The 26,946-nt window shown below is 41.8% G+C and overlaps 1 protein-coding gene across 3 annotated transcripts in view; it reads left to right on the top strand.

The window, feature by feature from the left end:
- LOC122921143 (capping protein, Arp2/3 and myosin-I linker protein 3-like) overlaps nucleotides 1–26,946 on the top strand; it is a 782,130-nt gene that overhangs the window by 59,909 nt on the left and 695,275 nt on the right. For 2 of the 3 annotated variants that reach the window (XM_044271159.1, XM_044271158.1), the window contains exon 2: nucleotides 14,489–14,580. The exons of the other annotated variant lie outside the window; for it this stretch is intronic. In XM_044271159.1, the coding sequence (XP_044127094.1) occupies nucleotides 14,489–14,580 (92 nt within the window). The remainder of the gene's footprint in view (nucleotides 1–14,488; nucleotides 14,581–26,946) is intronic. 3 annotated transcript variants of the gene reach the window in all.

Below are 26,946 nucleotides of genomic sequence, written 5' to 3'. Positions count from 1 at the left end.
AACTTTCACTTTTTAATACTTGGTTGCAAATCCTTTGCAGTCAATTACAGCCTGAAGTCTGGAAAGCATAGACATCACCAGACGCTGGTTTTCATCCCTGGTGATGCTCTGCCAGGCCTCTACTGCAACTGTCTTCAGTTCCTGCTTGTTCTTGGGGCATTTTCCCTTCAGTTTTGTCTTCAGCAAGTGAAATGCATGCTCAATCGGATTCAGGTCAGGTGATTGACTTAGCCATTGCATAACATTCCACTTTTTTCCCTTAAAAAACTCTTTGGTTGCTTTTGCAGTATGCTTTGGGTTATTGTCCATCTGCACTGTGAAGCGCCGTCCAATGAGTTCTGAAGCATTTGGCTGAATACGAGCAGATAATATTGCCCAAAACACTTCCGAAATCATCCTGCTGCTTTTGTCAGCAGTCACATCATCAATAAATACAAGAGAACCAGTTCCATTGACAGCCATACATGCCCACACCATGACACTACCACCACCATGCTTCACTGATGAGGTGGTATGCTTAGGATCATGAGTAGTTCCTTTCCTTCTCCATACTCTTCTCTTCCCATCACTCTGGTACAAGTTGATCTTGGTCTCATCTGTCCATAGGATGTTGTTCCAGAACTGTGAAGGCTTTTTTAGATGTCATTTGGCAAACTCTAATCATGCCTTCCTGTTTTTGAGGCTCACCAATGGTTTACATCTTGTGGTGAACCCTCTGTATTAACTCTGGTGAAGTCTTCTCTTGATTGTTGACTTTGACACACATACACCTACCTCCTGGAGAGTGTTCTTGATCTGGCCAACTGTTGTGAAGGGTGTTTTCTTCACCAGGGAAATAATTCTTCAGTTATGCACAGTTGTTTTCCGTGGTCTTCTGGGTCTTTTGGTGTTGCTGAGCTCACCGGTGCATTCCTTCTTTTTAAGGATGTTCCAAACAGTTGTTTTGGCCACACCTAATGTTTTTGGTATCTCTCTGATTTTTTTTTTCAGCCTAATGATGGTTTGCTTCACTGATAGTGACATCTCTTTGGATCGTATTTGGAGAGTTGTCAGCAACAGACTCCAAATGCAAATAACACACTTGAAATGAACTCTGGACCTTTTATCTGCTCATTGTAATTGGGATAATGAGGAAATAACACACACCTGGCCATGGAACAGCTTAGAAGCCAATTGTCCCATTATTCTGCTGAATAATTTCTTCTAGAGCGAGTACGAATTTTATGTCTTCTTGGGATACACTCTTTTCTTTAAAACCTATATCTGCAAAGTCAGATTCAAGGATCTTGATTACTTTTGCTGGACTTACAGTTGGTAACTCTTGAACAGATATTCGATGATGCAATCCTGTCACCTGTCTTGAGTTTGCGATCTGCTGTTTTCCTCCAACACCCCATCCTAGATCAGTTTGAACATCTCAGGGTTCACCTTTTCCTCCTGTGATTACCTTTCATGGTACCAAGGCTTCGGGACAATCATAGCCTATCAACAGTCCAACATCAAACTCCTTCAGCAGCGACATTTCATGAGATATGATAGGTGCTCCCATTCATTGGCTGTTTCACAGGTAGGTATGCAATCTCGATCTAGAGGTATATCTTCTTTTGTATAAGCTGGAGGTAGATCTAATGTGCAGTTTGAATGAAGTCCTCCAACTCTGTTGTTTGACCCTTTGACTGTTCACTAATGTGTCTCTCCCCATCATTGTGGTGAATTTGAGCATCACTGGTTTCGTAGCCACTTGTAATTTCTTGATCAATGAAGGTGACATCACTCTGGTCATTCAGTAGCGCATAGGTGTATACCTTCTTGTTCCTCCTTTTAGGATTTAATATGCACACTGGCACAACCATTGATGTGCCATTGCTTTCTCCTTTCCTCACTCTGCAAGAGAATACCAATACTTTTTTTCCTTCCTTAGTATCTTTAGGTATTGAGGGTTTATCTTTCTTTGGACGTTCTTTATGTCGTGGTATAGGATGGCGTACTTTGCAAATACTGCATGTGGCCTTTTTCTTACACTCCTTAGTAACATGGTCTTTTCCTAGGCATCCAAAACACAGTTGGTTATCCAGCACAAATTTTTTATTTTCTTCTTGGGACTTCTTCAATTGTTGGCACTTATGTATGGAGTGGTTCTCTCCACAGAACATACATTTGAAGATAGTCTGAAGATTTGTCAGTTCTGTCTCTCTACTGATCCCAGTAGTGACTTTGAACTTGATCTCGTAGGTATCTGGACCTTTAGCTGCTGTGTTGGTTGCAAAGCTAGTTGCTCTTGCACATCTTCTCTCTCTTGCAGGCCTTTCTTCAAAGGATGTTAAGACGTAAGATGATGTTACTGGATTACATGCTATCATTGCTTCCTCATTAAAGAACTGAGAGAACTCTTTAAAACGTAAGAAATTTGTACCTAGATCTAACTGTTTAGTCACATACCGATTCCATCTAGAAGCCAGTTCTTCAGGTAGCTTAGTTAGCATCCTGTGGTTTTCTAGATAGTCGTGCAGTACTTCCAGTCCTTGAACATGTGGGATGACATTGCTGCATGTTTGCAGGAAGTCACCATACTTTTGGAATCTGAAGTGTTCTTTAGGACCCATTTTAGGCCAGTTATTCAGTTACTTTCTAAAGGCTCTTTGTACTAAGAAAGGATTACCATATCTTGCATTACATTTTTTCCAAGCTTGTTTGTAGGCTTCGTCTTTTCTATAGAAGTTACCTTCAAGAATTTCCTTGGCTTCTCCCCCAACATATCTCTGAAGGTAAAATAACTTGTCAACTGGACTGAAGCAATGATGCTAAATGATCATTTCAAAACTTGCCTTCCACTCTATGAACTTCAGTACGTCCCCTAAAAATACCGGAGCGTGAATTCTAGCTAGGACTGTTCTCTGTGGTCTTGCTGGAACAATGGTTGTAACATTCTCCTGATCATTGCTGTGGCATCTCGGAATAGAATCATCTGGTTCTATTTTCTCACTTAGTTCTGAATTAGGTGAGTCCTTTTGTTCATCTTTTCTGGTAGAGATAGAGGGTAAATTCACACAACTTTTTCCTAAAACTGGACTAGGCCTCTCTTTGTCTTTCTGAGCAGGGATGGAAGGATAATGACTTATTTCCTCACTACAAGCTGAAGATTTCCTTCCATTCTCCTGGGCATATGAAGAAAATTAGGAGTCTTATTCTTCACTTAGTACAGATTTGGACATATGACTACTCTGACTCATATCATCCTCATGTACTCTGAGTCTGGCTTCTATGATCTTAACTTCTTTCTGCCTTTCCAGGCTTTTCAATTCAGTTTCCATTTGATGGTGTTGTGCCTCCATTTCAGATTCCATCTGATGGCGTTGTGCCTCCATTTCAGATTCCATCTGATGGCACTGTGCCTCCATTTCAGCTTCCATCTGATGGCGTTGTGCATTCTTTTCAGCTTCCTTTTCAGCCATCAGTTGGCACTGCGCTTTGATAGCAGCTTCCATTTCAATTTCTGCTCTCTTGACAGCAAGTTGTTCAGCTAATTCCTTTCCTTTGGCTGAAGTATTTGAGGACTCTGATATACGGGTGGCACTTCTTGCTCTAACTTGATCATAGTTTTCTGCAGATGATAGTTCTCTCATGAGCTATACCAAATCTTTAGTGACCACAGTACATGTTTCCATGTTCCTTACAATATCCTGGGAAGGTGTCGTAAGTGACCGCAGGTTGACATATGCTGCCATAAGCTCCGATTCAGATTCTTCTACCGTCTCTACCATATCACTAAAGTTCCTTTTTATACTTTCTTGCTTTAGCTTTTTAAGAATGTCTTTAATGTATGATTTCCACTTCTCATACATTCTGGCAAACTTTTTTCCTTTTAATGCTGCTTCTTGCTCCAAATTTTCCAGTATCTTTGGGGTCGGTTTTCTGGCACGTGATAAACGTTTTAGTTCATCTGCTTGGGCTATATTTGTTTAAGGCAAGACTGATGCTGCAAAATAATCCTCTACCTCAGACAAGTTCCCTTGCTCTTCAACTTCTACTCTATCTATCTTTGTATCCTCTAACAGTGGCATGGTAATACTAGGCTCAGATATTTTACTTTAAATGATATAACAATCAATACAAATATTAAGAGTCCTTTCACTTTAAATGCAATATTGACAAATGTAGAAATAAAGGACTTTTACTTTAAATGTAACAGCAATAAATGCTGTCAATAAATGACTTTCACTTTAAATGCAATAGAGTTTGTGTAATACAAACTGTCCTTTGTCTTACTTTAAAGTCTTTATCGGAACACAAAAATGTCTCTTCTTGCCAAAGCCTATATGCAATGATAAATAATAAAGGAAAGCTCTGACCTTATTCTGAAGAGCAGTATACTGCGATCTGAAGGTTGCTGGAAAAAATGTCTGTCTTAAAGGAGACTTGTCTTTTCTTGATGTGATGCAATGCTTTGCGCTGACTTGCGATGCTCTGTTCAGACTTGCGATGCTCTGCGTTGAGTTGTGATGATCTGTGATGACTTGCGATGCACTGGCTTGGATACGCTGCTGCAGGCTCTGGGCCTAATGGCGGGAAACTAGCTGACTGCAGTACGTGGTCTCTCCGTAGATAGCGGTGCAGGCACTCTAGCTCTGGAGTCTGGCCTCCCACCATGCGTCTCTTTCTCTCTCTAGGGATCGCAGGAGAGTTGGCGCTCTTTCTCTGACTATCTTGCCTTTGCCGTTGTGCCACTTTAAGAGTCGGCTGCAGTTTATTAACTTCAACTTTTCTTCATATATAACACTGTCGCCTCCGCAGCAGATAGTCCATGTACAAAACACATGTTGAATAAAGTATCATAAAATGGCGGTATGCATAAGATGGTGGTTCAACTGTTCAATCTTTTCTTTCAACATAAAATGCTGGATATATTTATCTCTTGAGTATCTGTACTCTCACATTAAGTTATTCAAGCACTTTATGAGCTCTCTGAGAGGTATGAGGTCTAACTAATAGTTCACTTGCTGAATTTGGTCTTAATTTGTAGTATGCAATTTGTATGCTGGTAGTTTTAATTTGCAATTTGTATTTGCAATTGTATGGTTGCAATTGGTGGAACTGTAAGTAAACACATATATATCTAGTTCAGTATACAGTTCTAAACACAATACTAACAATAGGAACATTATAGAACTGGTTTAACTACCTATTTTGGCCTCTTGTTCCCATAAAACTGAACTCTGGCTGGATCTGTGTGTGTTCAGCATCTCTTTCTGGTGAATAATGATTCTAGCAGCTCCTGCTAGGGGAATTCCCAGACAGGCTGTGTGTGAGGCTTGCTGTGATTGGTGAAAACTCTTGCTGTGTGATAAGCTGGCTGTGATTGGTCTAGACTTCTGCCCAGCAACAACAGATTAACACTATGCTTTATGTTGTTTCTGCGGTATCACTGAACATATATTGCAACATGAATCTTAAAGGCATATTATCTTTTTATGCTTCTGTGAACACAAAATATAACAGTTATATGACATCCAAAACATGATGTCACAGTAAATAACTCTGCTTTTATCTTTAACACATAAACATAGGAACTGTATTAAGGCTATTGGCAGGTCTAGCTGTATACACATATAAGCTATACTAGAAACCTAGGACAGGTCCTAGCTGGCCAGCTACAGTACCCCCTGGCAGTTTACCACTACATATGGGGTGTTGCCATATTCAAGAGAAAATGGGCAATAAATTATGGGGTGCTTTTTCTCCTGTTACCCCTTGTGAAAATGTGGGGCTAAAGCAACATTTTATTGGAATAAATTACTTTCAATTTTCACAGCCAAGAGTTTCCAAATTCTGTAAAATGCTTAGGTGGTTAAAGTGCTCAGTAGACCCCTTAATATATCCTTTAAGGGGTGTAGTTTCTAAAATGGGGTCACTTTTTGAGGGTTTCCACTGTAGGGGTACATCAGGTTGCATTTAATACAAAATGGTGCCTAAAATCTATTCTAGTAAAATCTGCCACCAAAATCCATATGGCGCTCCTTTCCTTCCGACCACTGCCATGTGTCCATAGATCAGTTTGCTACCACATATGAGGTATTTCTGCAAACTGCAGAATCAGAGTAATGTATATTGAGGTTTATTTTGCAGGTAACCATTGCTGTGTTGCAAGAAAAAAATTGTTGAAATTTTGAAAAATTGCTTCTAAAATTTGAAGCCTTCTAACGTGCTAAAAAAATATCAGAATGGCTTGGATAAGGGCTCGTTCAAACGACCATTGGTACTCTCGTGCCTGTGCTGTGAACTGCAAATTGCGGTCCGCAATGCATGGGCACCTTCTGTGGGGCAGGCGCATGGGGATTGCGGACCAATTCACTTGAATGGGTCCGCGATCCCTCCATTCCGTAAAAAAGATAGAGCATGTTCTATCTTTTTGCGATGCAGAAGCACGGAATGGAACCCCAGAAAGCACTCCGTAGTGTTCCGTTCAATGCTTCCATTCCACATCTCCGGATTTGCGGACCCTTTGAAATGAACGGGTCCGCATCCGTGATGTGGAATGACAACGGAATGGTGCCCGTGTATTGTGGATCCACAAATGCGGTCCGTAATACGGGAATGAGACACCAACGGTGGTGTGAATGAGCTCTAAGAAAAAGCGTTCCATTTATTACCACATAAATTGACACGATTAGCAAAAATCGGCCTGGGATTTAGGGTGAAAAGTGGCCTGGTACTGAAAGGGTTAACTACTTTTTCTGGCTCAAGCTGAATGATAAATATTCCCCTGACTGTTGAGTCCACTATTTTAGAAGTACCAATTTAGAGTACTGTCTCTCTTGACAGTAGTATTGTTGATAAAATTTAATATAGGAATAAGATATAGATAAATAATATACATCAAATAATATCATTATAAAATAATTAGATAAATAAAACAATCCCCCAAAATTTATGGAATGTCCCAAAAAAGTTACTGTTTTTGCTGTAAGTGGTAAATTTCATACAACCTTTATTTTATATTGTATTGAATGTCTGATATAATCCATGCCATACTCTGGTATATTAGCAGCATATATATGGTATATGATATATAATGCCTTGAAAAAGTATTCATACCACTTGAACTTTTTTAAAAAATTTCACGTTACACCCACAAACTTAAGCCTCTTTTAAGCCTTTTAAGTTTCCGTTCTGTTTTTGCGGATTCCGTGTACGGTCTGTATGCGGAACCATTCACTTCAATGGGTCCGCAAAAACAACGGAAGGTACTCCGTATGCATTCTGTTTTCGTATTTCTGTATTTCTGTTCAAAGATAGAACATGTCCTATTATCACGTTCCGTGGCTTCATTCAAGTCAATGGTTCCACAAAAAAAAACTGAATGTCTTCCGTATCCGTTCCGTTTTTGCGGAACCATCTATTGAAAATTTTATGCCCAGAGCAATTTTTTTATTTACTTACTGTTTAAACATTCTTGTATGCTTCCGTTTCTGTTTGCGATCCGCAAAAAAAGGATCACAAACAAAAACCAAATGAAAAAACGGAACGTCAAAATGGAACGGAAGCAGAAACTTTACTGAAACAAAAAAACGGAAAAACAAATCTGTTTAAAACGGACTGCAAATTACTGAAAAAGCCATAGGGTCGTGTGTAAGAAGTCTTAAATTTATTTTATTGGGATTTTATGTGATAGACCAACACAAGGTAGCAAATATGTAGGAAGTGAAAAGAAAATGGTATATGGTTTTCAAAATGTCTAATAAATAAAAATCTGGAAAGTGTTAGGCTACTTTCACACTAGCGTTCGATCGGATCCGTTCTGAACGGATCCGATCATAATATTGCAGACGGAGGCTCCGTTCAGAACGGATCCGTCTGCATTATTTTAGCATATAAAAGCTAAGTGTGAAAATAGCCTCGTACGGATCCGTCCAGACTTTCAATGTAAAGTCAATGGGGGACGGATCCGCCTGAAGATTGAGCCACAGGGTGACATCTTCAAACGGATCCGTCCCCATTGACTTACATTGTAAGTCTGGACGGATCCGCACGGATCCGCACGCCTCCGCACGGATCCGCACGCCTCCGCACGGATCCGCACGCCTCCGCACGGCCAGGCGGACACCCGAACGCTGCAAGCAGCGTTCAGCTGTCCGCCTGTCCGTGCGGAGGCGAGCGGAGCGGAGGCTGAACGCCGCCAGACTGATGCAGTCTGAGCGGATCCGCTCCATTCAGACTGCATCAGGGCCAGGCGGCTGCGTTCGGGTCCGCTCGTGAGCTCCTTCAAACGGAGCTCACGAGCGGACCGACGAACGCTAGTGTGAAAGTAGCCTTATACTGCATTTGCATTACGACCAGGTTTTGCAGGATTGCCCTGTATTTAGACCAACTCTATATCAACTCTGACCAGCTATCCTGTTCCTGGGCCATGGGCCTCTTGGCTGCTTTTTTTAAATTAGTGCTCTCATTGATGTGCTGTTATTTTAAGTGAATGGCCATTCCTTGGTACGTGTAGGTTTGTAGTTGTGCCATACTCCTTCATTTTTTGGATAATGGATTTAACAGTGCTCCCTAAGATGTTCAGAGCTTGGGATATATTTTTATAACCGGACCCTGCTTTACACTTCTCCTCAACTTTATCCATGATCTGTGTGGTGTGTTCCTTGGCGTTCATAATAATCTTTGATCACTAATGTGGCTGCCCCTTTAACAGTGACCACCTTTTTAACAGTGACTTTCACAGTTACCGCCCCTTTAACAGTTACCGCCCTTTAACAGTGACTTTCACAGTGGCCGCCCCTTTAACAGTGACCGCACTTTTAACATTGACTTCCACGATGCCTGCCCCTTTAACAGTGAACTCTACAGCGCCCGCACCTTTAACAGTGAACTCCACAGCGCCCGTTTGTTTAATAGTGGCTTCTGCCCCCCATGCATGTAGCAGTTTAGTTGTGCCATCATACGTCATATGACTATAAATATTTCAGGACCTGCGAACTGCTAAAACCTGTGATCATTTATGGCAACCTGAAGTAGGACCTGTGAGCTTCTATTGGTTGATAAGGGACATGTGACCGTGTATGGCAGTTGGGATATAAAGAGAAAGACTTGCAGGCTTGTATTGGCTAATGCTGGTCATTTTTGGGGAATATCTTGGGAATGGTAAGTCCTAAAGAGCTGAGACCCCCCCCACAAGATTTCTTTTCAGGTAGCAAGGGATGTGTATACGAAGTTTCGTTGAAATGGATGATTGAGTTTTTGAGTTTTCACGGAACATACACACATATGTCAATTTATATATATAGATGGTGATATCTGTCTCAATATTGTTCATCAGAAATGTTTAGCTATTGCCCATGCCCAACACTTTTCAAAGATGAAGAGTGGCTGAAATTGTTTAGACATAGTTTAATGAGACTTTAGTAAAAAGAAAATGTGAGTAGAAGACCAGAGTGTTACCAATACAAGAATTGTGTTGAGAAAAATGGCAGCCAATTGAATTGGATGCATTATAAAATGTTCCTATATACATGCCATTATACTCTGTGCATGTCATTAGTCATTATTTAAACACAAAATAGCGACACTTATACAAAAGGTACTGATTCCCAAAACAGAGGCATCACTGGGGAGAACATTGTAGCAAATCCTCAAAATTTGAAAATTCATTGTTAATAGATATACAGATGCAGCAGTGTTAGCACTACTGCTGTTAACTCAAATTTCTTAACTCATTTCATTATCTTGAGACAAAAGCCATTGAAAATCAATTGAAGGTGTTTGCTTAGATTAGATAACCAAACTCAGAAATCTCAGAAAAAAGGAGTGCTAACCATGCTACATCCGTACAGTAGCTGTCAAGAGGTTGGACACTCCTCTTTATTCCATGTTTATTCTTGTCTTTTTTTATTTTATACTTTGTAGATTCACATTAAAGACATGATAACATATGTGAAATTAAAGGGGTATTCCCATCTCAAACACTGATGGCATATTGCTAGGATATGTCATTAATGCTAGAAAGGGGCAGGGACCCACTCTTATCTCCAGAACAGACCCTCCAAAGTGAAGAAGAGTGCATAGCACAAGCGCGGCCATCCTTCATTCACAGCTTTTGTACTTACGAAAATAGCTGAGCTCGCTTGCATAGCTATTTTTGGAACTCCTGTAGAAGTGAATGGAGAGCACACTGTGCATGCACAGCACCCTCTCCTTCACCTCGGGCGGCCCATTCTGGAGATAGGAGTGGGTTCCAGAGGTGGGACTTGCACCTATCTGGCATTGATGGCATATGCTAGCGATATGCCATCAATGTCTGAGATGGGAACAACCCTTTAAGTAGTAAACAAAAACCGTGCTAAACAAACCAGAATATGTTTTATATCCAAGATTCTTTCAAGTAGCTCTCATTTGCATTGACAGCTTTGCACACTCTTGGCATTCTCTCAATCAGCTTCAGGGTGTAGTCATTAGGTATAGTCTTCTAACAGTCTTGAAAAAGTTTCTAGAGGTACTGAGCTGTTGTTCCTTCAGTGCATTTCAGACCATTTCAATGTGGCTAAGGTTGGGTGATTGTGGATGTTATTTGACACAGCATTTCAACATTCTCTTGCTTGGACCAATAACCCTCACATCACCTTGGGGTGTTTTGTGGGTCATTTTCTTGTTGAAAACCAAATTATGATCCACCTAAGCACAAACCAGATAGGCACATTGATGCAAAATGCTGTGTTGCTATGCTTGTTAAGTGTGCCTTGAATATTGAATAAATTGCCAACAGTCTTTAGTTGCTAATGCCCCCATACCATCTCAACTCCTCCTCTATGCTTCACATTGGGAACCACAAATGTAGAAAGAATCTGTGTACCTTTTCTATGTCTCACAAAAACATGGCAGTTGGAAACAAAAATCTTGACTCATAAGACCAAAGTACAGATTCCCACACTGTGTTTCTTACCAGAAAACCTTTTTTGTAGTTGTTACTCAGTAGTGGCTTCTTTGCAGCAATTTGACTATAATGGGATGATTCTGACATATAATGGGATGAGTCTTCTCTGAACGTTTGATGTTGAGATCTGTCTGGTACTTGATTTAAGTAGGCTGTAATTTGAGGTGCTGTTAATTTGTGGTTACTGAGGCTGGTAACTCTAATGACCTTGTCTGCAGAGCTCTTGGTCTTCCTTTCCTGGGGCATTCCTCACAAAAGCCAGTTTCATCATAGAGTTTCATGGTTTTCATGGCACATTAGGACACTTTTATCTCCCTATTATGTTCTTATACTGTCCCTAGCTCAATATATACAGTGCATAAGTCTGCAGACAGAGCCGCACGGCACAGCTTCCTGCCAGGTTGCAAGTACAAAGCAGAATGACGTTCTGCTTGTTCTGCAGAGGCTTGCCCCTATCTGCTGCCCCCCTGATTGGCTTATCTAGGCCATCAGCCTGTGAGCCAATCAGGGCAAGCCCTCCACCTAGTAAAATGATGCTGCGTGCTGTTTTATGCGATTCATCTGAGACAAATCAGAAGTGAGTAAAATAAATAAAAATTGAACCAGTAAAAAAGTCACACACACTTGGATAATGAGGTCTATGGGCACATAGGTGTGGATGTTGATGTCAGGAACACTTCAGCATATACACAAGAAATTATTAAAATGATTCTAAACTAATTGAATCCATTACAAATTTCACAAAATTTCTGCTGCTAAACAAATGCTTTTGATGAATCATGCAAAAAAAGCACCTGCACCATTTTACTGTGACAAATTGAGGGAAAGAGGACAGCGAGAATAACGATGGAGGATCACATGACCCTGGGATGGAGGGGAGCTTGCTCTGATTGGCTTACAGACTTTCTGTCAGCCTGTGAACTAATTAGGGGGGCAGGAATTTAACAGGTTCTTCAGGCTCTTGGACAGCTATTATGAACTTTTTTCAATTGTGCAGGCTATTGACCATACATGCATCACCATAGGAGTGTGGTGTGTAGCAAATTCTCTTATTTCTTGTATACTCACCTACAGGAATAGATTTAATGGTATGCTTAAGATAGCAGCCATGCACATCCAAAATAGTATTTGTATTGGCTTCCAATAAAATGATATCATTACCTTGCTATTTTCTCTGTCATATGCTAGGGTAATGTCTAGAATAGAAACTTGTTAAATACTGCTGGTTCCCAAAAACTTCAAGTTGACAATATTATTGTTTATGTAGTCCCAAAAACTCTGTACAAGTGATACATCGACATCTCAAACCATTACTAGTTTCAATTGATCAGAGCTCCCATTGGTGTCTAAGTTTGGTAATTTATATAAGGCCTGGTGGGTATATACAGTTTCAAGAAAACATATGCGAACCCTTTGGAATGATATGGATTTCTGCACAAATTGGTCATAAAATGTGATCTGATCTTCATCTAAGTCACAACAATAGACAATAACAGTCTGTCTAAACTAATAACACACAAAGAATTCAATGTTACCATGTATTTATTGAACACACCATGTAAACATTCATAGTGCAGGTGGAAAAAATATGTGAACCCCTAGACTAATGACATCTCCAAGAGCTAATTGGAGTGAGGTGTCAGCCAACTGGAGTCCAATTAATGAGATGAGATTGGAGGTGTTTGTTACAGCTGTCCTGCCCTATAAAAAACACGCACAAGTTCTGGGTTTGCTTTTCACGAGAAGCATTGCCTGATGTGAATGATGCCTCGCACAAAAGAGCTCTCAGAAGACCTACGATTAAGAATTGTTGACTTGCATAAAGCTGGAAAGGGTTATAAAAGTATATCCAAAAGCTTTGCTGTTCATCAGTCCATGGTAAGACAAATTGTCTATAAATGGTGAAGGTTCAGCACTGCTGCTACTCTCCCTAGGAGTGGCCGTCCTGTAAAGATGACTGCAAGAGCACAGCGCAGACTGCTTAATGAGGTGAAGAAGAATCCTAGAGTGTCAGCTAAAGACTTACAAAAGTCTCTGGCATATGCCAACATCCCTGTTAGCGAATCTACGATACGTAAACCACTAAACAATAATTAATTTCATGGGAAGATACCACAGAGGAAGCCACTGCTGTCCAAAAAAAACATTGCTGCACGTTTACAGTTTGCACAAGAGTACCTGGATGTTCCACAGCTGTACTGGCAGAGTATTATGTGGACAGATGAAACCAAAGTTGAGTGGGCCAGATTTATCATGACTTTGACAGCTCACTCCACTTTAACATATGGCTAAAGTCAGTTTTAGCCAAGTCAGATTTATGAACGGCCCTTTAAGACTGTAATAAATGTGGTTTGACAGTAGCAGTTTATCCGTCAGTAAGCAGCTTTACAAAAGTTGCACGTTTTTATGAAAAAGTTGCACGTTTATATGAAAAAGTCTCATATTCTATTAAAAAGTCTCATAAGATATGCATGGTCCTCACTGGAGTGAAACTTTTTAAATAGTCCCAATAGTAAATCTGTCTAGAGATTCATTTACATAAGAAAACACGCCCACTTTCAGAAAACCGGTGAGCATAGTGCAGAGCAGAAAAAAGTCGCAAATTTGTGCACAGTTTTAGCGTTTGGGACTTTTTTGGGGACTTTTTCACTCCATTATTCTGACCTGAGCTAATGATAAATCTGGCCCTATGTGTGGAGAAAAAGAGGCACAGCACACCAACATCGAAACCTCATCTCAACTGTGAAGAATGGTGGTGGGGGCATCATGGTTTGGGGCTGCTTTGCTGCATCAGGGCCTGGACGGATTGGTATCATCGAAGGAAAAATGAATTCCCAAGTCCATCAAAACATTTTGCAGAAGAACTTAAGGCCATCTGTCCACCAGCTGAAGCTCAACAGAAGATGGGTGTTGCAACAGGACAACGACCCAAAGCATAGAAGTAAATCAACAACAGAATGGCTTAAACAGAAGAAAATACACCTTCTGGAGTGGCCCAGTTAGAGTCCTGAGTTGACCTCAACCTGATTGAGATGCTGTGGCATGACCTCAAGAAAGCGATTCACACCAGGCATCCCAAGAATATTGCTGAACTGAAACAGTTTTGTAAAGAGGAATGGTCAAGAATTACTCCTGACTGTTGTGCACGTCTGATCTGCAACTACAAGAAACGTTTGGTTGAAGTTATTTCTGCCAAAGGAGGTTCAACCAGTTTTTTAAATCCAAGGGTTCACATACTTTTTCCACCTGCACTGTGAATGTTTACATGGTGTGTTCAATAAAAACATGGTAACATTTAATTCTTTGTGTGTTATTAGTTAAATCAGACCGTGATTGTCTATTGTTGTGACTTAGATGAAGGTCAGATCACATTTTATGACCAATTTGTGCAGAAATCCATATCATTCCAAAGGGTTCACATACTTTTTCTTGCAACTGTATCTACAACAACAAATCCATTTTTCCACTGTGCCTCCTTACTTTTATGTTGTAAATGTTCTATTGTACTCTCTTATTAACACAATTGAGGTTCACTTATTAATTTGTAACTTATTTTATTTGCAGCATATATCGCTGATTTCTTTCATCCCAGGCAAGTAATGCTAATTAAACCTATTCAACTGAAAATGAAATCACAAAGCAAAGACTTAGCTTTGGTAGGTATAAAAGCATCCACTTTCACATGTCACTGAGAATAGATAAAAAGGGAATATACTGTGCATAGTTTGGTCTCTGCATACTCTACATGCTACAGAGCTTTTTAAACCTGCTGAAAAAAAATCTGCAAATTATGGATTAAAATGTGGAATTATCCCTGTATTTGCTATTTAGCTGTCCTTAAGGGCTCTTTCACACTTGCGTTGTCCGGATCCGTCGTGTACTCCATTTGCCGGAAAAACGCAAGTGAACTGAAAGCATTTGAAGACGGATCAGTCTTCAAAATGCGTTCAGTGTTACTATGGCAGCCAGGACGCTATTAAAGTCCTGGTTGCCATAGTAGTAGTGGGGAGCGGGGAAGCAGTATACATACCGTCCGTGCGGCTCCCGGGGCGCTCTAGAATGACGTCAGAGCGCCCCATGAGCATGGATGATGTGAACCATGCGATCACGTCATCCATGCGCATGGGGCGCCCTAACGTCACAACGTTTAGCTTAAGGCCGGATCCGGATTAATGCCTTTCAATGGGCATTAATTCCGGATCCGGCCTTGCGGCAAGTGTTCAGGATTTTTGGCCAGAGCAAAAAGCTGTCATAGTCTGTTATTCAAAAAACACCCATTTTGGGCAAAATACTTAATATTTCAGCCTTTGCTGCATCTGTGATTGTTAAAAACAAGCTTGAAATACTTCAATAATCTTCTGGCTTTGAAAAAACACCAATTTTTGGCAATACCCTCCATCTGGGGCCTCTGCCGTATTAGTCATAGTAACATAGTAACATAGTACATAAGGCCGAAAAAAGACACTTGCCCATCCAGTTTGGCCTGTCATCCTGCAAGTTGATCCAGAGGAAGGCAAAAAAAAACTGTGAGGTACAAGCCAATTTTCCTCACTTTAGGGGAATAAAAAATTCCTTCCCGACTCCAATCAGGCAATCAGAATAACTCCCTGGATCAACGACCCCTCTCTAGTAGCTATAGCCTGTAATATTATTACGCTCCAGAAATACATCCAGGCCCCTCTTGAATTCCTTTATTGTACTTACCATCACCACCTCCTCAGGCAGAGAGTTCCATAGTCTCACTGCTCTTACCGTAAAGAATCCTCTTCTATGTTTGTGTACAAACCTTCTTTCCTCCAGACGCATAGGATTCCCCTCGTCACAGTCACAGTCCTGGGGATAAATAGATGACGGGATAGATCTCTGTACTGACCCCTGATATATTTATACATATTAATTAGATCTCCTCTCAGTCGTCTTTTTTCTAAAGTGAATAACCCTAATTTTGATAATCTTTCAGGGTACTGTAGTTGCCCCATTCCAGTTATTACTTTAGTTGCCCTCCTCTGGACCCTCCCCAGCTCTGCTATGTCTGCTTTGTTCACTGGAGCCCAGAACTGTACACAGTACTCCATGTGTGGTCTGACTAATGATTTGTAAAGTGGTAGGACTATGTTCTCATCACGGGCATCTATGCCCCTTTTGATGCAGCCCATTACAGGGCTCCAGATGGCGACCAAAATGGTCGCCAATGCGACTTAGAATTTACAAATGGCGACAAGACTTTTTAGTCTTGTCGCCATTTGCGACTAGACCCTCCGCGGCAGCTCTGCAGTAGAACAGCGACGGGCACAAGAGCTGAGAGTTCTCTGCCCCGCCGCCAATGTTCTTCTCAGTCTGAGTCAGTGAGTCACAGCACACACTAGCAGAGACGCTGGCAGCAGGGAGGGGAGGGGCTGGGAGGAGTGTAATCTGATCCTAGAGTGGAAGCTGCTTCTGCCAGCCCCTCCCCTCCCCGCCCACCAACCAATCAGAGCTGAGGCAAGGCAAGGCGAGCACTAGCAGCTCTGAGTCACTGACAAGTACAGGGAGAAAGAATCGAATGAGTCACAGGTGAAAAGAACTAAAGATCCGACTTAGTGACTCATTCGATTCTTTCTTAGACTCCCTGTACAGTGTGCCCCCCCCAACACCCCAGTATAAGAAACATTGGTGGCACAGTGTGCCCCCCCAACACCCCAGTATAAGAAACATTGGTGGCACAGTGTGCCCCCCCAACACCCCAGTATAAGAAACATTGGTGGCACAGTGTGCCCCCCCCAGTATAAGAAACATTGGTGGCACAGTGGGAAGTGCCAATGAGGGTTAAAAAATAATTTTAAAAAATTAACTCACCTCCTCCAGTTGATCGCGTAGCTGCCGGTCTCCTGTTCTTTCTTCAGGACCGGTGGTGATGTCACTGAGCTCATCACATGGTCCATTACCATGGTGATGAATCATGTGATGTATCATGTGATGAGCACAGTGATGTCACCACAGGTCCTTTGACAGGTCCTGAAGAACAGGAGACGATCAATTGGAGGAGGTGAGTTAATTTTTTATTTTATTTTTTTAACCCTTATTGGCACTGCCCACTGCGCCAATGTTTATTATATTGAGGGGGGGGGGCGCACTGCGCCACCAATGTTTATTATATTGAGGGGGGGCACACTGCACCACCAATGTTTATTATACTGGGGTGTTGGGGGGGGGGGGTGCACACTGCACCACCAATGTTTATTATATTGAGGGGGGCACACTGCGCCCCCCAATGTTTATTATACTGGGGTGTTGGGGGGGTGCGCACTGCGCCACCAATGTTTATTATATTGAGGGGGGCACACTGCGCCACCAATGTTTATTATACTGGGGTGTTGGGGGGGTGCGCACTGCGCCACCAATGTTTCTTATATTGGGGGGGCGCACTGCGCCACCAATGTTTATCAAACTGGGGTGTTGGGGGGGCGCACTACGCCACCAATGTTTATTATATTGACCTTCTACTATGCATTCTGTATTAAAGAATGCTATTATTTTCCCTTATAACCATGTTATAAGGGAAAATAATACAGTGAATAGACTTTCATCCTAGCAACCATGAGTGAAAATCGCACCGCATCCGCACTTGCTTGCGATTTTCACGCAGCCCCATTAGCTTCTATGGGGCCTGCGTTGCGTGAAAAACGCACAACATAGAGCATGCTGCGATTTTCACGCAACGCACAAGTGATGTGTGAAAATCACCCCTCATGTGCACAGCCCCATAGAAGTGAATGGGTCCGGATTTAGTGTGGGTGCATTCCGGTATTTTGAATGCCAGATCCGGCACTAATACATTCCTATGGGAAAAAATGCTGGCTCCGGCATTCAGGCAAATCTTCAGGTTTTTTTCGCCGGAGATATAACCGTAGCATGCTGCGGTTTTATCTTTTGCCTGATCAGTCAAAATGACTGAACTGAAGACATCCTGATGCATCCTGAACGGATTACTCTCTATTCAGAATGCATGGTGATATGCCTGATCAGTTCTTTTCCGGTATAGAGCCCCTAGGACGGAACTCTATGCCGGAAAAGAAAAACACTAGTGTGAAAGTACCCTAAAATATTAAGTTTAAATCCCCCCTTTCCCAATTTTACATATAAAATATATAAAGAACAAATAAACATATTACATAGCGCTGTCCAAACTATTAAATTATTAAAAATATCTCCTATGCGGTGAGCATTCACCCTTTTTTAGTCACCTTGTCACCCCAAAAAATAGGATAGGACTGTTCTATTATGGGCTGAACACTTCATAATATGCGAAATGCACGCAGCCTTTTTTGGTGTTTTTTTTTTTTTATTATTTTTTTTTTTCGCGGTATTGAGTATCGCAATACTTTATGGTGACGAAAGCGAATAAAAATTTTGGTATCAAAACAACCCTATGCCGATCTGATCGGCGTAGCGTTGTCACGATACCAAAATTTTTATTCGGTTTTGATTTGGCGACTAAAAATTTGATTTGGCTCCTAAATTTTTCAGTTCAGGAGCCAATGGCTACCAGGTATTTTTTTTAGTCTGGAGCACTGCATTATCTTATTTGCCTTGGCAGCAGCTGCCTGACACTGTTTTTTTGCAGCTTAGTTTGCTGTTTATTAAAATTCCTAGATCTTTTTCCATGTCAGTGTTACCGAGTGTTTTACCATTTAATAAGTACGGGTGACTTGCATTATTCCTTACCATGTGCATAACTTTACATTTGTCAGTGTTAAACCTCATCTGCCACTTATCTGCCCAAGCCTGCAATCTATCCAGATCCCTCTGTAGTAGTATACTGTCCTCATCAATGTTAATTACTTTACACAGTTTAGTGTCATCTGCAAAAATTGATACTTTACTATGCAAGCCTTCTACAAGATCATTAATAAATATATTGAAGAGAATAGGGCCCAATACTGACTCCTGAGGTACCCCACTAGTGACAGTGACCAAATCTGAGTATTTACCATTAATAACCACCCTCTGTTTTCTATCATTGAGCCAGTTACTTACCCACTTACAGACGTTTTCTCCCAGTCCGAGCATTCTCATTTTATATACTAACCTTTTATGTGGTACAGCAAGCATGTCAAACTCAAATGCTAACATGGGCCAAAAAAACAAAATTTTAGTTTATGTGGGCCGCATCAAAAAAAAAAAAAATCTGACATTTTCATAGAACAACATTGTTGTTTCATGACTGCTGACCCCCAACATCCCGTTGCCCAATAATACAAGTGAGACCTAGGTTTGTTGGGTAAGGGCAACGGCCACAGCTTTATTTATTTTAAACATCAAATGCCAGCAAACATATCACCCTGTCAGCTGTTGGAATGTTTCCCCAACAGACAGCTCTACCATTAATAATAAAAGAGTCCGGAGCAACCTGCTCTCAGTAGGCTTAGACTCCCCAAGCCGCCTCTGCACCTTTTACCACTGCACTGTGCTGGCCAGGACGCCCACACTTCTTCTGAAAGACCCTTTGGTCTCAACCTCATCAGTCTGGTCCTTCCTTCCTTGGCAGTCCAGGGAGGTACAAGAACAACATAAAAAAAAACAAGAACAAGAACAACAAGAACAACAAGAAAATTAATGTTTTCTTCCAGACACTTGGCATCTCTTCTCTGCCACTAGCTTTCCTACTTCGGGGGAAATCTTGTTTGCAGTGATCACTTTTAAAACTGACCCAAGGTGAATGTCTGTAATTCTGGTTCTGACAGGAGACTTATTTCCTTTCATAAGTGAAAACAGCTGCTCGCACCGATAAGTACTTCCAAACATGGAAATAATTTCATATGCAAGTTTTCCAGTATTTATTAAACCTGGCTGGCAAATATTTGTAAAATTCAGGCACCCCAACTTCACTGAATTTTGCCTTCAAATCTTAATCGCACTGGATCTCAATTACTTCCATTTGCATATGATTAGGTACTGATTCTATGTTTATTGAAAAAAATCAAAGAAAACAGACAAATATTGTGGTTACTAGGAAACCAGCTAAACCGCAAGACCAAGCCGATGTGGCAACTAGGCAATAAATCAACAAATATCAAAAAGTGAAAATGTATTCACGATAAAACCACCAAGGAGGAATGATTATTATATTTATATATATATATATATATATATATATATATATATATATATACAAATATTAAACTTCACTATATGTACAATACCCCAACCCCCCCTGCACAATACCCCATGCCCTCCCTGCACAACACCCCATGACCCCCTGCATAAGACCCCATGCCCCTTTTGTACAACACTCCATGCCCCCTTTGCACAAGACCCCATGCCTCTTTTGCACAACACCCCATGTAGAGTTGTTGCGATACCAAATTTTTGATTCGGTTTCGATACCATGAAAAAGTATTGCGATACTCGATACCATTCGATACCACGCGAAAAAAAAAATAAACCAAAAAAGCCGCGTGCATTCTGCATTTTTAAAAATGGAGAATCGCGCAGTTTTTATTATTTTTTTTCTGTTCTGGCGTTCACCACCTAGATTTTTTTTTTATATTTTAATAGTTTGGACTTTTCTGACATGGCGATATGTAATATGTTTATTATTTATATATTTTATATATGTGAAATTGGGAAAAGGGGGTGATTTATACTTCATATTTTGGTGGGGGTTTTTTTTACTTTTTTTTTTTTTTACACTTTTTATTTAATAACTATTTCCCCCCTTAGGCTACTTTCACACTAGCTCACAAGCGGCCCCGAACGCATCCGTACGGCCCTAATGCATTCTGAGTAGATACGGATTCGCTCAGAATGCATCAGTCTGGCGGCGTTCAGCCTCCGCTCAGCAGGCGGACACCCGAACGCTGCTTGCAGCGTTCGGGTGTCCGCCTGGCTGTGCGGAGGCAAGCGGATCTGTCCAGACTTACAATGGAAGTCAATGGGGACGGGTCCGTTTGAAGATGACACAATATGGCTCAATCTTCAAACGGATCCGTCCCCCATTGACTTTCAATGTAAAAGTCTGGACGGATCCGTTCAGGCTACTTTCACAGTTAGAATTATTTTTACAATATAATGCAGACGGATCTGTTCTGAACGGATCCACCGTCTGCATTATATGAGCGGATCCGTCTCAGACGGATCCGCTCTGAACGCAAGTGTGAAAGTAGCCTTAGGGGCGAGAACCTGGGATCTTTCATCCCTTGTCCTATTCAGCTCTATCAGGGTGAATTGGACTTCACACTGTCCCTGCTGCTCTGTGCCTTGTGCACACAGCATCAGGGATGTTACCATGGCAACCAGGGCTTCTGTAGCGTCCTGGCTGCCATGGTAACTGGTCGGAGCCCCAGGCTTACACAGCTGGGGCTCCGATCAGAAGCTGCCACTGCACCACCAATGAGGGGGAGGGGGGAGGTCCCCGTGGCCACTGCCACCAATGATTTCAATACTGGGGGGGTTGAGAGGGGCTGGCGCACTGTGCCACCAATGATTTTAATGGGATGGGGGGTTAAGGGGGGGGGGGGGGCACACTGCACCACCAATGATAAATTACCCCTTTATACAGGAGGCTGGTACTGGCAGATCAGCAGTTAACCCCTCAGGTGCGGCACCTAAGGGGTTAACTGCCTCTGATCGCAGCTCCCTGTCAGCGGCAGGGTGCCGGCAATGCGATTCTGCTGCCGGCACCCGCCTCCTGTATTGTGTTAAACTTCTTTCACTATCAGGCCACACAGAGCGGCGCCCAGCGATGTCTCAGCACTCACCATTAGTCCTGGGCGCCGCTCGTTCGCCTGCAGTGCTCCATTACTGTCTCCTGCTCCACATGCTGCTGATTACTATCGGAGCGATGGGAGGAGACATCAGCTTCACTAGTGGGCGTTCCTTCTTCCTGGCTGTAGCGCTGTCCAATCGCAGCGCAGGGAGAAGGAACGCCCACTAGTGAAGCTGATGTCTCCTCCCATCGCTCCGATAGAAAGCAGCATGTGGAGCAGGAGAGGAGACAGTAATGGGGCACTGCGGGCGAACGGAGCGGCGCCCAGGACTAATGGTGAGTGCTGGGCGCCGCTCTGTGTGGAAATAGTCCAATCATTGGTGGCGCAGTGCGCCCGCCCCTCCTCCCCCCCTCTATTCTCATTGGTGGCGCAGTGCGCCCGCCCCTCCTCCCCCCCCTCTATTCTCATTGGTGGCGCAGTGCGCCCGCCCCTCCTCCCCCCCCTCTCTTCTCATTGGTGGCAGCGGCAGCAGCACAGGGGGAGGGAGGACAGCTTCCTTCTCCCCGTGCTGCTGAGAGAACATGAGCGCGCCGATAGCAGCGCGCTCATGTTCAGAGATACTTGCCGGGCCGCAAAGATATTCATTGCGGGCCGCATGTTTGACACCCATATGGTACAGTGTCAAATGCTTTGGAGAAGTCCAGATACACGACATCCATTGATTCGCCGCTGTCAAGTCTAGAACTTACCTCCTCATAGAAACTGATTAAATTTGTTTGACATGAGCGATCCCTCACGAAGCCATGCTGATATGGCGTTATTTGCTTATTTCCGTTAAGATGCTCTAACATAGCATCTCTCAGAAAACCTTCAAACTGTTTACCCACAACAGATGTTAAACTTACCGGCCTATAGTTTCCAGGCTCTGTTTTTGGACCCTTTTTGAATATTGGCACCACATTTGCCATGCGCCAATCCTGTGGGACATTCCCTGTCAATATAGAATCTGCAAATATCAGAAATAAGGGTCTGGCTATGACATTACTTAATTCCCTTAGGACACGAGGGTGTATGCCATCCGGTCCTGGCGATTTGTCTATTTTAATCTTTTTAAGTCGCTGTTGCACTTCTTCCTGGGTCAGACAGGACACTTTTAATGGGGAATTTATTTCAACATTCGGCATGTCATCTTACAGTTTATTTTCCTCAGTGAATACATTGGAGAAAAAAATATTTAACAGCTTTGCTTTCTCCTCGTCGCTCTCTGCGACTCCCCCCTCATTACTCTTTAACGGGCCGACACCTTCAGATTTATACTTTTTACCATTTATATAATTGAAGAACATTTTAGGGTTAGTTTTACTCTCTTTGGCAATTAATCTCTCAGTCTCTAGTTTGGCCGCTTTTATTTGTTTTTTACATGTTCTATTTTTTTCCTTATAGTTTTTCAGTGCTTCCGTGCTACCTTCCTGTTTTAGTGTTTTATATGCTTTCTTTTTGTCATTTATTGCTTTCTTTACAGTTCTGTTTATCCACATTGGTTTCTTTTTGTTCCTTAACCTTTTATTCCCATACGGTATGTACCTCTCACAATGAGATTTTAGGATGCTTTTAAAGATATCCCATTTTGTGGCTGTATTTTTATTTGTGAGGACTTTATCCCATTTAGTTAGGCCTATGGCCTCTCTTAGTTGGCTAAATTTTTCTTTTTTGAAGTTTGGTATTTTTGTTCCTCCCTGTAGAAACGCTCTTTTGAATGATAATTGGAAGGTTATTACTTTGTGGTCACTATTTCCCAGGTGTCCCCCAACCTGCACGTCTGTTGTTCTGTCAGGCCTATTGGTTAATACTAAGTCCAGTATGGCCATCCCTCTAGTCGGGTCCTGAACCTGTTGGGAGAGGTAATTGTCTTTGGTTATTGCCAAGAACCTGTTTCCTTTATGAGATATACAAGTTTCAGTTTTCCAGTCTAACAAGCTCACGTTTATTAAAATGAACCAGGCATGGATCCCACAGGACTTGTCCGTACCTTGTGCAGAATAGACATGTATACCGGCCTTAACCAGCCATTGTTATACTACAGCGCAATTGCTCATTCTTGTATTTTGAATATAGTACTTTTGGAGTGTACCCTAATTAAAAAATTTAAATTTAAAACCAAAATCCAGTGTTTGCTACCTCGTCCTCCTCCACTGCTGCTTCTACCTACACCGCTACGTCCACCACCTCCTCAAACTCCTACTCCATATGGACCTCCACCTCATAAATCAAGTTTCTTTATTTTTATTTGTACGTATTTTATTTTATGTCATTTCACTAATTTGTCTGTTACATTTTCGGGTGAAATTCACAAATTTTTGGGTGTGATATACCACTGCTATACCAAGTAGACAGGTTAAAAAAATTCACTCATTTGTCTGTTACATTCTTGGGTGACATTTTACAATTTTTGCCATGAATATACCCCTGCTCTGCATAGGTGACAGGGACTGAAATAATCTGTTCCATTGGTGGATGACATTAACCCATTTCTGGCGAGGAAAACCCCCTGTTCCATTGGTGGATGACATTAAACCATTTCTGGCGAGGAAAAGCCCCTCTCTGCACAGGTGACAGGGACCTACATTTCTAAAATTCATCTTTAATTGGCCCTTTCATTCGATCCTTCTGATTTAATAACTTGTCCCACATTTCCCTTCGGATGTGGTCTCTCTTTCTCACGCTCCCTCTCCTGCAAGGAACCCTGAATCGCTGCTAACTGTGATCAACATGGTAGGCGCAGAAAAGAACATCGAAAGTTGATAGAGCAGATATCCAATTGGAACGTGAACATCACGGGGACGTGCGACATGTTGGGGCAGTATGTTTGCACACGCCTACATGAACTGATTGGACACATGTCCTGAGCTTGCCCTTTTTACGCCCTGGAGGTGCTGGCCTGCCCTGCAGCCAGTGTATTGTCTGTGTGCTTGGCACAACTGGAGGGGGTTATCACAGGTTATATTTCCCAATGTTTTGGGGTGTACCCTAATTAAAAAATATATAAATACATTTCAAGCCAAAAAGCAGTGTAGGCTACCTCCTCCTCCACTGCCACTTCCACCTACACTGCCACATCCTCCGCCTCCTCAACCTCTTGCTCCATATGGACCTCATCCTCCTAGATTAAAATTATTTTTTTTTAATTTATGTATTTTATGTTATTTAAAGTCATTTCCCTATCCACATTTGTTTGTAGAGCACTTGCCATGCTCTTATCCACATTTTGATGCCATTTGCAGCCCTCCATTACATTTTTACAGCCATTTTAGTGCTCAAATGTTTGGGTCCCCATTGACTTCAATGGAGTTCGGGGTCAAGTTCGGGTTCCGAACTCGAACTTTTTTGTGAAGTTCGGCCGAACCCGTCGAACCCGAACATCCAGGTGTCCGCTCAACTCTAAAAGTGACGCATGATTGTTATTATGGGTGAAAAGCCTCTTGCTCTTTTTTGGTATACACGTTTAGTGAGAGATGTAAGCTTTATGTTAGGCTTTGTCCTAGTCTTTAGGTTCAGAAGCTCAGTGGATAGGCATAGCTATTTCTCTAACTCTGGTAAACCATCAGACCTAGGTATTTTCTCTTTCTCCTGGGCTGACTTCTGTGTACGCCTTGTTCAAGTCCCTTGGCCTACTCTGCGACATCACTGACCACGTCACAGTAGAAAAGAGCGGTAGGAGGACAAAGGAATACGCACTTCTATATTTCTTTTGTGAGGTGCTGTGGCATACGGGTCTATACCCATAGATACTTGGATAGAGAAAACCACGCAATCTCCATATGAAGTATGCAAAGTGGATTATTTATTTTAATACACTCCAAAATTGTGCGGTCGTTATTGACCTTTATCAATTGATTGCTGTAACATAGAAGGAGAGTGTAAATATAAAGAGGTTATTGGTAAATACTAAACGGTATAATGCTGTTAAGTAACCTGTATTCAGTAGCTATAATATGTAGCCAGTGAGGATACATAGGTACAATATTTAGAATAACTTTGCTACATGCTAGCTGTCTAATCTATATTCATTATAGTCATGCGGGAGCATCATGGGTTCCAAATTGGCGCCGGTATATACTAACACATAGATGGCACATTTTGAAACTTGCTACATCTACGTACTATTTCAACAATTTGCCCTTTGCTGGTATAGCTATATAGATGATGTATTCTGTATATGGATTGGCCCGGCACATACTCTCACACAATTCGTGGATAACATCAACCAGATAAGAACAGAATTAAAATTTACCTTACACTGCGATCCCAACTCCATAAGCTTCTTGGACACTCTGGTCCAAAACGATGAGAATGGTAACCTTGCCACTGATCTTTACACAAAACCAACAGACAGAAATGGACTCCTCCAATACACCAGCTGCCACCCCCAAAACACAAAGAGATCCTTACCGAGATCCCAGTTCACTAGAGTATGACGTATAGTATCCAATCCAAAGAACCAATTAATCCAATTAGAAAAAATGCAGAACAAATTCAGAGATAGAGGATACCCAGACCATCTCTTAACAGAAGAGTCCACCTCGATACTAGAATCTTATAACACCACCCAAAAAACTAGAATAGCTTTCGTCCACACATACCATACCATTGTTCCCAAAATACAACAGGTGACTCGTAAGCATTGGCCAGTGGCCACTACTACAGAAAACATATCTGACAATAACAGAGTTTCAAACACCAGCCTTAATGTGCCTTAAAAGACCAAAAAATCTGAGAGATCATCTAATACGACCGAAACGTCTCACATATCGCAGCCTTATTGGACAAGATTAGCAATCCAATTTACAGCAAATCCAAGAATTCAGAGCTGTAATATAATATATATGTATATCACTAGACAATATCTGCCTGCAGTTTCATGCAATCAACCATGACTCTACCTCTAATCTCTTTATTTTCATTTTGTTGCACTATTTTGCACAAATTTGGAGTGTATTAAAATAATCCACTTTGCATACTTCATATGGAGAGTCCATGGTTTTCTCTATACAGTAGAAAAGAGAAACATAATGTCTTTAAGAGTAAACATCTTGTTTAAAGATATTGCACTGAGTTTAGTCAGTGGGCCAATGAGTCTTCCCTCCACTGCCAGTTCCGCTTAGTGTTGATGTAGGTCATCACGTACACGATGGTCCATAATTCTGGTGATTCATGTGGATTATCACCTATGTGAGCATTACTTGGAGCTTCCTACTACCCTGCCTCCCAGGGTGGAAGATGCTATTTCCTCTACAGATAAGCCCATGTCAACTAGAATAATGCAATCTGCCTGCT

Source organism: Bufo gargarizans, chromosome 10, assembly GCF_014858855.1.
Source record: "Bufo gargarizans isolate SCDJY-AF-19 chromosome 10, ASM1485885v1, whole genome shotgun sequence".
Classification (NCBI taxonomy): domain Eukaryota; kingdom Metazoa; phylum Chordata; class Amphibia; order Anura; family Bufonidae; genus Bufo; species Bufo gargarizans.
The sequence above is the reverse complement of the archived record's forward strand: the minus strand, read 5'-3'. Positions and strand labels throughout refer to the sequence as shown.